Below are 14,567 nucleotides of genomic sequence, written 5' to 3'. Positions count from 1 at the left end.
TTGGCTGCTGCTGCATATTCAGCCCCTCTGGGGCTGCAGGACTTAAAACTTCTGCCTGAGATTTTCTGCTGGGGAGATTTAAAAACAAGACTATTTATTCCGTATTTCTTAAACCCGCATTTTAAGCACCAGCTTCCACGTCCCTCTTGATTCCTTGTGACGTGCCTGACCTGGGGCTTTCCTGGCGAGCGAGGAGCTTCATGGGCAAAGCGGAGGATGCTTTGTGTCTCGACTAGGAGTTGGGCACCGTTTCCTCTATTAGAGTCCCGTCCCCTCCCCTCCCTGAACTTAGATCAAAGAATTGGAGCGAATGCACTTTGGGACATTTTGCACACCGAGATACGCATAGATTGTCTGCATGAATCCATAGATGTTTCTGTGCTCATATGCGAGCATACATGAGTGTATTTGCCCAAGCCAAAATAATTTTTCCCCATTTTTTTCTTCTTTAAACATCTCTTTTGAGTGAACAATGTGATCCCAGGTTTACATACATCATTTATTTTATTTATTTATTTATTTATTTGATTTGCCAATTGTTTACAAGATAATAAGTATAAATGTATACATAGTTGTGAATACATGAAATGGTTACATATAAGAAAAATAAAAGAATAAGAGAAACAATAGGACAGGGACGGTAGGCACGTTGGTGCGCTTATGCACGCCCCCTACAGACCTCTTAGGAAAGGGGTGAGGTCAATAGTAGACAGTCTAAGGTTAAAGTTTTTGGGGTTTGGGGAAGAAACTACAGAGTCGGGTAGAGTATTCCAGACATTGACCACTCTATTGCTGAAGTCGTATTTCCTGCAATCAAGTTTGGTGCGGTTTACTTTGAGTTTGTATCTATTGTGTGCTCTTGTGTTGTTATGGTTGAAGCTGAAGTATTCATTGACAGGTAGGACATTGCAATGTATGATTTTGTATACCATGCTTAAGTCAGACCGAAGACGGCGTAATTCAAGGTTTTCTAGTTCTAGAATTTCAAGTCTGGTGGCATAAGGTATTCTACAGCGAGTAGAGGAGTGGAGAACTCTTCTTGTGAAATATTTCTGGACTTTCTCAATTGTGCTAATATCAGATACGTAGTGTGGGTTCCAGACTGATGAACTGTATTCGAGTATTGGTCTAGCAAATGTTTTGTATGCTCTGGTTAGTAGTGTGATATTACCAGAGAAAAAGCTACGTAGGATTAGGTTAACAACTCTTAATGCCTTTTGGCTATGTAGTTGCAGTGTGCTCTAGCACTTAGATCATTAGAGGTGAGTATTCCAAGGTCCTTTACAGAGCTTGGGTCATCAACAAGATCTTGACTATTCAGCTTGTATTTTATTTTCTGATTTTTTTTGCCAATATGTAAGACAGAGCATTTATTTGTTGAGATTTGAAGTTGCCATTTGTTTGACCATTCGGATACATAGTCAAGATCTTTTTGTAGGGTAGCAGTATTGTCTGTGGTATTGAACAGCTTTACATCATCAGCGAAGAGAACGCAATTGCTCTTAATATGATCACAGAGGTCGTTTATGTAGAGTATGAAGAGAGTTGGTCCTAGAACACTGCCTTGGGGAACACCACTATTGACAGGTACTGGATTTGATAGGACGCTCCCGATTTTGACCATTTGTTGTCTGTTTGACAGGAATGCTTCTATCCAGTTATTCAGTTGTCCAGAGATACCATAGGATTTTATTTTTAGGAGTAGTTTGTCGTGTACCACTGAATCAAAGGCTTTACAGAAGTCTATGTAGATTGCGTCTATTGTTTTGCCCTGGTCGAGTTGTGTCGTCCATATGTTTTTGCAGTGTAAGAGTTGCAGATTACAGGATAGTTTTTTCCTGAAACCAAATTGTTTATTGGAGAGTAGGTTATTTGTCTCTAAGTGAAGGATGATGGATTGGTTAATAATTGATTCCATGACTTTACAGGTGACGCAGCATAAGGAGATTGGCCTGTAGTTTTCAACTAGGCTTGGGTCTCCCTTTTTGAAGATGGGGATGACTGTGGCTTGTGACCATAGTTTAGGCAAGGAGCTGGTCCTGAAAGATTTTTCAAAGATTATGCTTAGAGGTTTGGCTATGGCAGTGGATAGCTTTCTTAAGAAGTAGGCACATATTCCATCCGGTCCAATAGATAGAGATGGTTTTAGATTGCGTAGTGATTTTTCAACATTGTCTTCTGTGAAATCGATATGTATTAGATCATTGTTGTTATCTGTGGTACGGCTAGGAAATATTGGGCATGATCCATTGCTGTTTACAAATACTGAGCCGAAGAATGTGTTAAAGATGTTGGCTTTAATGGTGTCGTCATTGCAGTCTTTACCATCAGGTCCTATCAAGGGAGGGATGGACCTTGAGTCTTTTAGTTTGTTGTTTACAAAATTGTAAAAAGCGCGGGTGGAATTGGTGCTTAGAAGGTTTTCCTCTTGTTTAATGTGATAATTGGTGCATTCGGTCTTTATCTGGTGGCATAGATTTTTGTATCGGTTTTTGAAATTGGCAACGTGACCAGATTTGTTTTTCCGCCAGAGTGATCTCTTTTTGGATTGAAGTTTCCTTATTGATATGGGTAATCTGCTTTTTGTTTTGTTTTGGGAGTTGTTGTTGGTACATATAGTTTGATGACTCTTTTGACTTCAAGTAAAAATATGTTATAATGGTCTTCAACGGTATTGCATCCAGTGAATAGAGATTGCCAATCAAGGGATGAGAGATCGTTGTCTATAAGATCATAGTTGCCTTTTTGAAGTTACAATAGGGGATTACATCATTGTGGTGATTTTTGTGTGGATGTATGTTGAGACAAAAGTCGATCATATTGTGGTCACTACTGGAAAAGGGTTCTTTAGATTGTATTCCGTAGATTAGGTTCAAACTGTTGCAGAAGATGAGATCGAGGCAGTTGTTTAGTCTAGTGTTGTTGGTTACTAGTTGTTCCAGTCCCAGATTTGTAATAGAATTGTAGAAGGTTGTGTGTATGATTTCAGTTGTACAATCATTTAGGGTCCAGTTAATATGAGGTAGATTGAAATCACCAAGAAGGATAAAAGGATATGGGCAGGATGCAGCCCATGTTAGTAATGTATTTAGCTTGTTTACATGTTCGATGTCATAATCAGGTGCTCTGTAACATAGTAAGAATCGAATTGTGATATTTGAGGATAGTTCACAGATGATGGTTTCAGGAAGGGCAAACTCCTGGGTAACTTGGATATTTTTTAGATGTAAGGATTTTTTATAGAATATAGCAACTCCACCTCCTCGACGATTTTCACGATCTGATCTGTAAACATGATAGTCTCTTACTGTGGTAATGGAGTCGGGAGAGATGCATTGAGCCATGTTTCACAGACAAATATAATGTCGAAGTTAGCCATATTTAGGAGGAAGAGAAATTCAGGTATTTTATTCACGAGGCTTCTTGCATTGAGTAGTTTGCATTTAAGGCCGGCAGTAGTTGGAATTGAGGTAGTTGGGGGCGTGCGTGCCTAGTCTTGGGTGATGGTGGATGGGTTGAGGTAGGGTTGTGGTTGAGGGTAAAAGCTGAGTATTGGGTTGAGTGGTTTACTTTTGATACAGTCAGCATGGTAGTCAATGTACAGGTCCTTCTCTCCATTGTCTAGACGGTTTTTGAGTTCGATGCGGAGTGCACGGGAGCGGGCACGTTGCTGTATGGTTAGGTCAGGGCGGCAACGGAGGTTCTTATGGATGGTGTTGGTTTTGGCGAGTGAGTTTATAGTATAAATGAATTTACGTTTGCTTGATTCATTTTTGCAAATGACCCTGCACAAGCGTGGGGCCACAGAGCCATCTCTATTTTTGAGCTCTCGGTCAATGCGGGAAATGTCAAGTATTTCATCAGCGGAGATGGTTGATGCTTGATAATTTCTGATGATGTTTCGGACAGTTGTGATGTCATCATTGACATTGACATCACAATGTCAATGTCATCATTGACATTGACATTGACATCACATTGACTTCCGGTGAGCTTTTCTGGTAGAAAGCTCACCGGAAGCACTTTTTCATCAAAAAAAGATGGCGGCGCCCAGCTGATGCCGGTACCGGGCTGCGGCGTCAAAAAGGTTGGGGATCACTGCTCTATAGTTCCAAGTTTCTTTTATCATTCGCTTCACGCTTTCCAATTCCAATCTAAGTTCCTTGCATAGTTCTTTCATTTTGTTTAATTTCCTCTTTATCTTCTTTGATGTTTATACCCAATCAAATTGTCCTGTAGATTATTAACACCAGCATTATTTTTACTTTAATCTTTACCAACAATGTCCATTATTCTTTATTTTCCAATATTAATCCTTTTAATTCTTTATCGGACAATCCCAAGTCTACCAATCAGTCCCAAAATAGCATCTTCATGAATTCTTTTACTGTAGTATTTTAATATTCCACTTTCTGGGGTTATAATTTCATTAAAGCCTTTTATTTTATTTCAAATTCACACCTTATTTATACCAAAAATTTTGTATAGGGTCAAAAAAGAATTTTCCTTTGTCATTAGGTGGCAGTCTTACATCAGTTTTCACTTTCCACCTTTTTGTTTCCACTTTTTTAAAGCTTGTATTAACTCTGTTAATTTATAATCATTAGCTACTATTTCTTTAAATTATAGTCAATTCCAGCATTTTAATCAATGACTAATTAAATGCCAATTTCTCTATAGTCATTCAATTCAAATTCTCAATCTGTTATACTCAAAAAATCTTTTCTGAGTAATATCACTTCCGTTTAGAACTTTATACCTTTTCCAAATCCAATTTCTTTACCTTTACCAATTTTCCTCTTTCTTTCAAATTGCTGCTTCTACAATTGTTAACGAGGGCTCTTTTTTCAATTTTCCATGGTTACCTTTTAAAATTCTGAATATTAGCCTAGTCCACACACCATTCACCACTCACCGCTCCTGCACACACTTAGTTCCCGGATAGCTTCCTCTCTTCGAGGCAGCCATTAAAGACTGCCGCTACAGCCTGTCTTCAGGGGGAATGTTCGTAACCATGAAGGAGTGATGCATATACCATACAACGGCTTGAGGGAGCTGGACTAGAAGACATCCAAGATCCCTTTTAACTCTATTCTGATTGTTTGAAAAAGAGAATATTATGATGGCATTGATATTTGAACTTGGATTTTGTTAGGTCTCTATATGCCAAATCAATCATAATTAATATTAGAGGTTAAAATAGAATTTTTGTGTTTCTTTTTTCATGCTAATATATGTGACAAGGGGGGGGGTTCTGCTACTTTCACATGTCCTGCAGCCAATTTAAACAATAATGAAACTAACCCATTTATATTAATCTTACAGAGAAAGTGGATGCCAAGAAGAGCACACTGGACAACAGAGAATGAGGAGCAGCATTATAGTGCAAAGTAAGCCATTATACAAAATATTTTCCAGTTCCACTGGAAAGTTTAAAAACTCAGCAGATGAGAGACAAGGGAAAGAGTAACAAGTACAAAGTTTTGAGCTGGAAAAAATAGAGCACACAGAACTGAAGAAAAACATTAAATGAGAAATCAAGGAGGATATTTAAATAAAGAAAAAGTGAGGAACAAGTTGAAGTCAGTAGGAAGAAAAAGGTTCCATGTGTAGCCAAAATTGGCAGGCATTAATAACAGCCTTTGAGGAAGGAAAGAGTGGCTTGAATTAAATAACCACCAGGCAAGAGATCAGAAATATTTTTCTCTGCCTCAAGGATCCAAACATAACAGTGTTGGGAAAACCCCCGCAGAGTGCCTAATGTGGGAAAAACACAGATTGCAGATCACATCTGATCATACACAACAGGATCCATCCAGTGAAAAACCATACAAATGTTTGGAGTGTGGCAAAACCTTTTCTCGGAAAAGCTTCCTCATGATTCATGGAAGAACGCATACTGGAGAGAAGCCCTACCATTGCTCCCAATGTGGCAAAAGATTTAGCATTCATTCCAATCTGGTGAAACATAAGAGGACTCACACTGGTGAGAAACTCTTTGAATGTCCTGTTTGTGGGAAAAGCTTCAGTCAAAATTCCCACCTGGTGGAACACCAGACAACACACACAGGAGAGAAACCGTATAAATGTCCTGTGTGTGGGAAAAGTTTCAGTCTGAATTCCAACCTGGTGATACATCAGAGAATTCACACAGGAGAAAAACCGTATCAGTGCCTGGATTGTGGAAAAAGTTTCAGTCAGAGTTCCTACCTCGTGAAACACCAGAGGACGCACACAGGAGAAAAACCATATGAGTGCCTGGATTGTGGGAAAAGTTTCAGGCAGAATTCCGAATTGGAAGTACACCACAGGACTCACACTGGAGAAAAACCATATGAGTGTCCGGATTGTGGGAAATGTTTCAGTCGGAATTCCCAGCTGGTGGAACACCACAGGACACACACAGGAGAAAAACCATATGAGTGCCTGGATTGTGGGAAAAGTTTCAGGCAGAATTCCCAGCTGGTGGAACACCACAGGACACACACAGGAGAGAAACCGTACAAATGTAGTGATTGTGGAAAAGGTTTCAAGCAGAGTTCTAAGCTTGCAATACATCAGAGAATTCACACAGGAGTAAAACCATTTCATTGTCCAGATTGTGGGAAAAGTTTCAGTCAGAATTCAAACTTGATGATACACCAGAGAACTCACACTGGAGAAAAACCATATCAATGCCTGGATTGTGGGAAAAGTTTCCAGCAGAATTCTAAGCTTTTGATACACCAGAGGACTCACACTGGAGAGAAACCATATGAGTGTGCAGATTGTGGGAAAAGGTTCAGTCAAAATTCGAACCTGTTGATGCACCGGAGGACTCACACAGGTGAGAAACCATATGAGTGTCCGGATTATGGGAAAAGTTTCCAGCAGAATTCGAAGCTGGTGATACACCAGATCAGAGGACTCTCACAGGAGAGAAATTTTATGAATGTCCCCAGTGGGAAATATTTCAGCTATAAGTGCAGCCTTATAAAGCATATAAGGTTACACATAGGGGAGTAATCATTCAAACGCCTAGATCGCAGACAGTTTTCATACAATGTTCACACAACTTTTTAAGACAAGCTTTTCCATTGGTTGATTTTGCTGACTGTCTTAAAATTCTCCTTATTTCTAGTTGGAATCTTTCTTTGCATAGTCTGCACCTATAGTTTATTCTGTGGCCTTCGGGTCTTTGGAAAATTGTTTTTCCCCCCTTTCTTTTATGACAGCCTGTCAAATATTGGATGACTGCTATCACGTCAGACCTGGTTCTTGTCTTCACTAGACTAGCCATGCCGAATTCTTGTAACCACTCTTCTTATGTTTTATCCTGTAAGACTTTGATCTCGGCTTCCTTTCTTTTTCCTTCCTTTCTATACTCTCATCTGAGCTTTCTTTCTCTTCTTCCTTTTTCTTTCCTTTCTATACTCATCTGAGCTTCCTTTCTCTTTCTTCTTCCTTTTTCTTTCCTTTCTCTGATCTCATCTGAGTTTCCTTTCTTCTTCCTTTTTCTTTCCTTTCTCTAATCTCATCTGAGCTTCCTTTCTTTGGCCCAGTGCAGTAGGTCCCATTCACGGAGTCAAGGGGAACTGCCATTTCTGGGCCAAAGAAAGTGAGTTTCAAAAATGCAAAACCTCACCGTTTAACATGGACTTACCCTGCAAATGCAGCACACTTCTATCAAGTTTGATGGCATTTGGATGGTCTGGGGATTCCAAAAAGGTGATTCTTGTAGTATTATAGTGTAATATTACACCATACATTTTCTTGAGGAGGGAGCTGGACTAGAAGACGTCCAAGGTCCCTTTCAACTCTATTCTGATTGATTGAAAAAGAGAATATTATGATGGCATCAATATTTGGACTTGGATCTTGTTAGGCCTTGTGTATGCCAAATCAATCATTATTAATATTAGTTAAAATAGAATTTAATGCTTGTTTTTTCATGCTCATATTTGGGATTTGTTTTGCTGTTTTCACATGTCCTGCAGCCAATTTAAACAATAATGAAACTAATCCATTTATATTAATCTTACAGAGAGGGAGAATGCCAAGAAGAGCACACTGGACAACAGAGAATGAGAAGCAGCCTTAAAGTGCAAAATAAGCCATTATACAAAATATTTTCCAGTTCCTCTGGAACGTTTAAAAACTCTTCTTCCTCAGCAGTTGAGAGACGAGAGAAAGATTAACAAGTACAAAGTTTTGAGCTGGAAAAAATGGAGCACCCGGAACAGACAAAAAAATTAAATGAGAAATCAAGGAGGATAATATTTAAGTAAAGAAAAAGTGAGGAACAAGTTGAAGTCAGTAGGAAAAAAAGGTTCCATGTACAGCCAAAATTGGCAGGCATTAATTAAAGCCCTTGAGGAAGGAAAGAATGACTTGAACCAAACAACCACCAGGCGAGACATCACAATTTGAACCTGATGATATACCAGAAAACTCACACTGGAGAAAAACTACATCAGTGTCTGGATTGTGGGAAAACTTTCCTGCAGAATTCTAAGCATGTGATACATCAGAGGACTCACACGAGAGTAAAACCATATGAATGTCTTGAATGTGGGAAAAGTTTCAGTTGGAATTCCCATTTGATGAGACACCGGAGGACTTACACAGGAGAAAAACCTTATGAATGTCCCTATTTTGAGAACAATTTCAGTTATAGGTCTAGCCTTATAAATCATACAAGGTTACACGTAGGGGCATCAAACACCCAGATTGCAGACAGTTTTCATACAAAGTTCACACAGCTTTTTAAGGCAAGCTGTTCCATTGGTTGATTGTTCTGACTGTCTTAAAATTCTCCTTATTTCTAGTTTGAATCTTTCCTTGATCAGTGTGCACCATAATTTCTTCTCTGGCCTTCGGGTCTTTGGAAAATTGTTTCCCCCGCCGTTTTTTATGACATGATGGATTTCAAAGATCAGTCATTGTGCAGGGTGCCAAGATGTCTGACTGCCTGGGCAGTGTTTATTACATTTATAGCGTTTTTACAAGAAGACAAAGGCAACATAGATACAGCATCTGGTTGGAGAATAGATACCACATTGATACAACCTCCCAACCAATCCTTAGGAATAGTGGTGGTGTTAGTAAAATGAGGTCGCCTATAAGTCCGGAAAGTCTAGGAGTTTCCACCTTCACCAAGATATAGGGAATGAGATCATGCCAGTAGCCAAGAGGCCCCTATAGGTCTAGGACGCTGCGGTGTGCCGCTACAGGATCTCAATTGCTACTACATTTCACTCTTATTTTGTTAGACAAAGGATAGTCATAAGAAGAGTTTAGTAAGGGACCCATAATAATCAGTAGAAGAGCACACTTGCAGTTGTTTATACAGGGCATATACCTGACCCTGAGGCATGTAGGAGAAGGTTTAGGGTGAAAAGCTGTGATACGTATGTTGCAAAGAGAAGGGAGACATTGAACAAAGCAGCACCCACTAATTAAAGCACAAATAATGACTACATAGTGTAAAAATTGTCCCATTAAGCCTGTGGGCAATCAAGCCCAAAAGCTTTTCCACCAGGATCCTAATTTATCAATTTTCAAATCCAAGGCCCAATTGTGCAAAATATTAAGCTGGTGCTGGATGGTTCGTGACCCATCAAACAAATTAAAACAATATAGATTTTGCAGAATAGCCTTCCTCAACGCTTGCATCTTGTGGTTGTTGAGATACCTGAAGAAGTAACATTAATTATTTTTGCTAAATTACATAATTGTTTCTGCTAAATTACATGCCACAGAGTTAATGTTAAGGTGAGCGCGAGCAGCAATTGCTGGCACTCCCACTATAGACAAAGCTAGCACTACGTATTCTACTTTATTAAGTAAGGTTGTTTCAGAGTCACAGGTGTATCTAGTGTAACCCCACGTTGAGAACGATTTGAATGATGAATTTGTTGTTTAGAAAGCAAAACAGGAATCGGCTAGCTGAGGCAGAATTGCACTTCACTAATATTAGCAGGAATATAATTAAAAGTTTCTTGACCACATGTAAAAAACCATCCTTGCGGTAGCCAAACATGAGCAAAGTTAAAGAAAGTCTCTTCAAAAGCTGTGCAGTTCAGAGTAGGTAAGCTAATGCGATGACAGTGAGGTTTTTTTCTTGAAAATGTACAATTTTGCACAAGTATAAGTATATAAGTATATAACTTTTGCACAAGTATATAACTTTTGCACAAGTTATATTTACAGGGACTGCTACCATTGAGGTGTGTAAAGCAATTGCATAATAGGCAGCAAATCCTGAAGTTTTGAATTACTGCAGAAGGAGTGCAGACAGGAAACATGTAGAAAGCAAATGTTCCATATCATAAGTTTCAGATAATCAAAAGACATTATTCTGTGTGATGTTAGTCAATTGCACCCATAAGTTTTACTTCATTCGTTGCTCAAGTGAGTGTTTGAGTGAAATGACAGCCATTGATGCCAAAGGACAGCTGTAAACAATCAAGCATAAACAAATGAGCCCGGATTGGACACTGTGCCATCTGTAAAGTCAAATTCCTGGGATTGGATCCGGGGATTGGTGCCACAACATCCTTGGCTGGGCGGGCACAACAAGCTGGAATCCACAAAGGTCCTGTAGGACAGTGATCCCCAACCTTTTTTACGCCGCAGCCCGGTACCGGCATCAGCTGGGCGCCGTGGCCCGGTACCGGCATCAGCTGGTGCCGCCATCTTTTTGATGAAAAAGTGCTTCCGGTGACCTCACCGGAAGCACGCTTTCATCAAAAAGATGGCGCCAGCGCTTCGGTGAGCTTTTCCGGTAGAAATGGCTTTCTACCCGGAAAAGCTCATCGAAGCATTACTAAGCGCCGCCATCTTTTGATGAAAAAGTGCTTCCGGTGAGCTTTCTACCCAGAAAAGCTCACCGGAAGCACTTTTCATCAAAAAAAGATGGTGGCGCCCAGCAAGCCAGCGGCCGGTAGGAGTTGTTCCGCGGACCGGTACTGGTCCGTGGACCGGTGGTTGGGGACCCCTGCTGTAGGAGCAAACACAACAACATAGCCCTGCCCCCTCGCCCTCAAATAGTTAACTTGAATAAAAACTTTCAATTAATTTAAGGTACATTCAATTAATTTAAGGTAAATGGAAACATTAAATTGCATTCAATTGAGTTAAGGTAAATAATACTTTTTAAACTTCTTTAGAGACCCTTTCCCTCTTTTTTATTTATTTGTGGAGGCAGGCCTTAAATGACTGATGAGCATGTTCCATTATGGCTATATTCCAGGTTGAACAAAATTGCAAAAAAAGCCAAATATGTTGTAAAAAAGAGGGCTTGCCTAGTAGGTAACATCCATTTGCCAAAGTTGATGATGAAACAATCTGCTTGGCTTGATTAAGTGGAATATGGCAAGCTTATGCCAGGTCTCTGATGGAAAAAACAGTGGAAAAAAAATCAGCAAAGCTATAGCCTTAAGAAAGAGGCCCAGAAAGAGGCAAGTGACTACGTATGTAAGAAATATCTTTGGTCTCGTAGTAGCTGTTGCAAAATTTAAAATAAGGTCATAAGATTAAAGACAATCCTGGTGTAATATAAGCACCTGGAAGATTAAAAGTAAGTTAACACACATAATGAGAGTCAGAGACGACATCAAAAAGCTGTGGAGAAAAAGTTTTGAAAGTTAAAATAGCAGGACACTTTCCAGGTATCATCATGACGATCCTTGTAAGGACAGGACAGGAAGAAGTCATTAAGCAAGCCAGCCAAAGTTCTTTAGGCAAACAATACAGCTTACATAGTCAGGTAAAGGACATTGAAGAAATAAGTTCTTCTGAAAATAAAATTAAAAATTAGATTTACATAACTCCACCATTTGCACTTCATTGTACTTGCCAAAAATTAGAAGAAAAAGTTATTTGCAAAGTCAACCGTATACCTTTCATGATTTTACGTGTTGTGCTGGCAATAGCCATGCATTCTTCACATTCTTGTTGTAAATCCTCCAGATGGAGTCAAATTTTAGTGTCAATTCTCTGCTTTAATCCAAATATGGATTAAGAGCATGTACAGAGTGCAGCTAGTTTGAATTTTGAGTCCCTTGGTGAAACTGGGAATTGAGCCATCTTCAAAGATCTGGGCAAATTGCCCACCTGGGAACTGAGCTACCTGTACGTTCCAGGCAATTTGCCAATCTCGGCCTAGCTATCTTTGGCTGCTTTGTATTTCTCCAGCAATGACTGCATATGTGAGCTATGTAGCCTATATAAAAAAAGTCACTTTCCACCTTCCAGCCCCGTCTTTCACAAAGCAAAGAGAAAAGAAAAGAAAAAATCACCAAAGTGATCAAAAGCCTCACTCTTCTCCCCCACACTCCTTCCTCTCCTTTAACAAAGCAAAAAGTTAACAACCAGTGAAAGAGGGCGGGGTTTAAATACTACAGAGAAATCACATCCATCTTTTCCACTCAACATCCTTTTCACCAATAAATCACACACAGTAAATCACATACATTTTGTCCAGACTTTTCTCATTTCCTTGCACATGCTATTTCCAGGGGTGGGATTCAAATTTTTAACAACTAGTTCTGTGGGCGTGGCTTAGTTGGTGAGGGCGGCTTGGTGGTCATGTGACTGGGTGGGCATGGCTTGGTGGTCATGTTATTGGCTGGGTGTGGCAAACTCAATATCACTCACGCATCTCCTCGCCTGGCCTCTCATAACTGTGGGGATGCAACAGTCGTAAGTGTGAAAAATGGTCATAAGTCACTTTTTTCAGTGCCATTGTAACTTTGAATGGTCACTCCACACAAGTAAAGTACCAGCAAAGGAGGGGGAAAAAACTCCAGAGAAGTTCCTGAGAGAGGAAGTCTAGTCCTGTCAAGAATGTAATAAGGGTTAACCGAGAGGCAGTTTCTGTAAGCAACACCAGAATGTTTCCTTCCTGCCTTCCTTACAGGATTAGGCCAGTAATTTCTTCTAATAACTGGTTCTCCGAACTGCTTAAAATGTTAACAACCTGTTCTAGTGAATAGGTGCGAACTGGTAGAATCCCACCCCTGGCTATTTCTCACTCTCCTTTTAATCTGGGATAGGGGTCAACACAAAAACATTTATACCAACTTTTTTACCATCAACATACTCACACATTTGTACTGTAATCAAACTACTTGCATACCTACAATTCTTTTCTGAGAGCCAATAAGCTCCATTGTAGAATATCTCACCCTCCAGGGCTAGAAATGATTACATACAGAGACATTCTCACACACAACTCCTCCAGACCTGGGGAGGTTTTGTCCGTTTAAATCTTTACATTTTCTTTTTTTTTTTTTTGGACAACCTATAGTTTGTTCTAAGAGCACTGGGAGAACTCAAGGAGTGGTTCCAATCGCAAAGGTGATTGTGGGCCCGAACCCACTGCCTATCTGCTTCCCACAGCTCTAAATCCAATCCAAAAAGCCAATTTAATTCTCTAGCTGCCAAACATATTAGAATTAATTTATTTTGAACTGCAGCAGTTCCAATTAGGGCTATACACGGGTAAAGGATATTTTCTTCAGTTCAATCCTATTCAATTCTGCATACCCTTATTTTACATTATTATACATACACAGCTAAGTTCTATTCTGCATGCAATTATTATACATTATTATACATACACATCTAAGAAATTTTAATAAAAATCTCATCATGAAAAGAATAATAAACATTTTCTTCTTCTCTTAGTTCTTTCTAACACGTAGCCGCATATAGCAGCATAAGTTAACCATATTTTCTTTGATCAGCCCCAACGTACTTTATGTAGGGGCTCTATTTAAAACACGGATCTGTGTCTCGTTCCATGCTTCTGAACAGCAGAGCTAACTGTGGACCATTGAACTCAATGGGGCATAATTCAATTCTGCCACCCAGTGCATCAGAAGAGAGCAGTTGGCTGCGTTCTAGTTATACCCATTGTTCTACCTCTTAAGCATTAAATAATTAAAAAAGGATTAAACATAAAAATTTTAAACAAACAAATTTATGTGTCTCTGTCCTGGGTTTCTGGCTTGGATCTCCCCCTTTTTTCTAATTGTTCCTTTAATATTTGCCTTATGGGGGTGTACAATGGCCTTGGAGAATCAGAAAATTTAGCCTGCTCAGAAGGAGCTGAAAGTCCAATTAAAGATTTTGGAGTGACAATTTTTACCTGATCATAATTAGGAGGGGGGCTTATAGTCAATTATTATTTTGCTGAGACATCGGAGCCAGATGTTTCCACTGCATGACAGCATTGATACCATCGATGTAATATTTGGACTGGAGCCTTGGGTATCCTGAACCTTCTACAGCAGGGATCCCCAACCTTTTCGACGACGCGGCCCGGTTCCGGCGTCAGCTGGGCGCCGCGGCCCGGTTCCGGCGTCAGCTGGGCGCCGCCATCTTTTTGACGAAAATCACTTCCGGTGGCGTCACGAAGTGATTTTTCGATCAAAAATGGCGGCTAGCGCTTCTGGTGAGCTTTTCGGGTAGAAATGGCTTTCTACCGGAAAAGCTCACCGCGCTGCGCCGCCATCTTTTTGACGAAAAATTGCTTTTTTACCAAAAAGATGGCGGCGCCAGCAACCAGCGGCCCGGTAAGG

At 39.9% G+C, this 14,567-nt stretch overlaps 2 protein-coding genes across 6 annotated transcripts in view; both read left to right on the top strand.

Moving 5' to 3' along the window:
* Positions 1-8,813, top strand: part of LOC113429115 (uncharacterized) — a 76,652-nt gene extending 67,839 nt beyond the window's left edge. For all 5 annotated transcript variants that reach the window (XM_087953274.1, XM_087953272.1, XM_087953271.1 and 2 more), the window contains exons 2-3: positions 5,326-6,826; positions 8,024-8,813. In XM_087953274.1, the coding sequence (XP_087809400.1) occupies positions 5,761-6,826; positions 8,024-8,067 (1,110 nt within the window). In that variant the 5' untranslated portion in view covers positions 5,326-5,760 and the 3' untranslated portion in view covers positions 8,068-8,813. The remainder of the gene's footprint in view (positions 1-5,325; positions 6,827-8,023) is intronic.
* Positions 1-14,567, top strand: part of LOC113428807 (uncharacterized) — a 110,338-nt gene that overhangs the window by 60,702 nt on the left and 35,069 nt on the right. The window lies entirely within an intron of this gene.

Source organism: Notechis scutatus, chromosome 2 (assembly GCF_049901735.1).
Source record: "Notechis scutatus isolate UNSWTSFEM ecotype Mainland chromosome 2, rNotScu1.2, whole genome shotgun sequence".
Lineage (NCBI taxonomy): Eukaryota > Metazoa > Chordata > Lepidosauria > Squamata > Elapidae > Notechis > Notechis scutatus.
The sequence above is the reverse complement of the archived record's forward strand: the minus strand, read 5'-3'. Positions and strand labels throughout refer to the sequence as shown.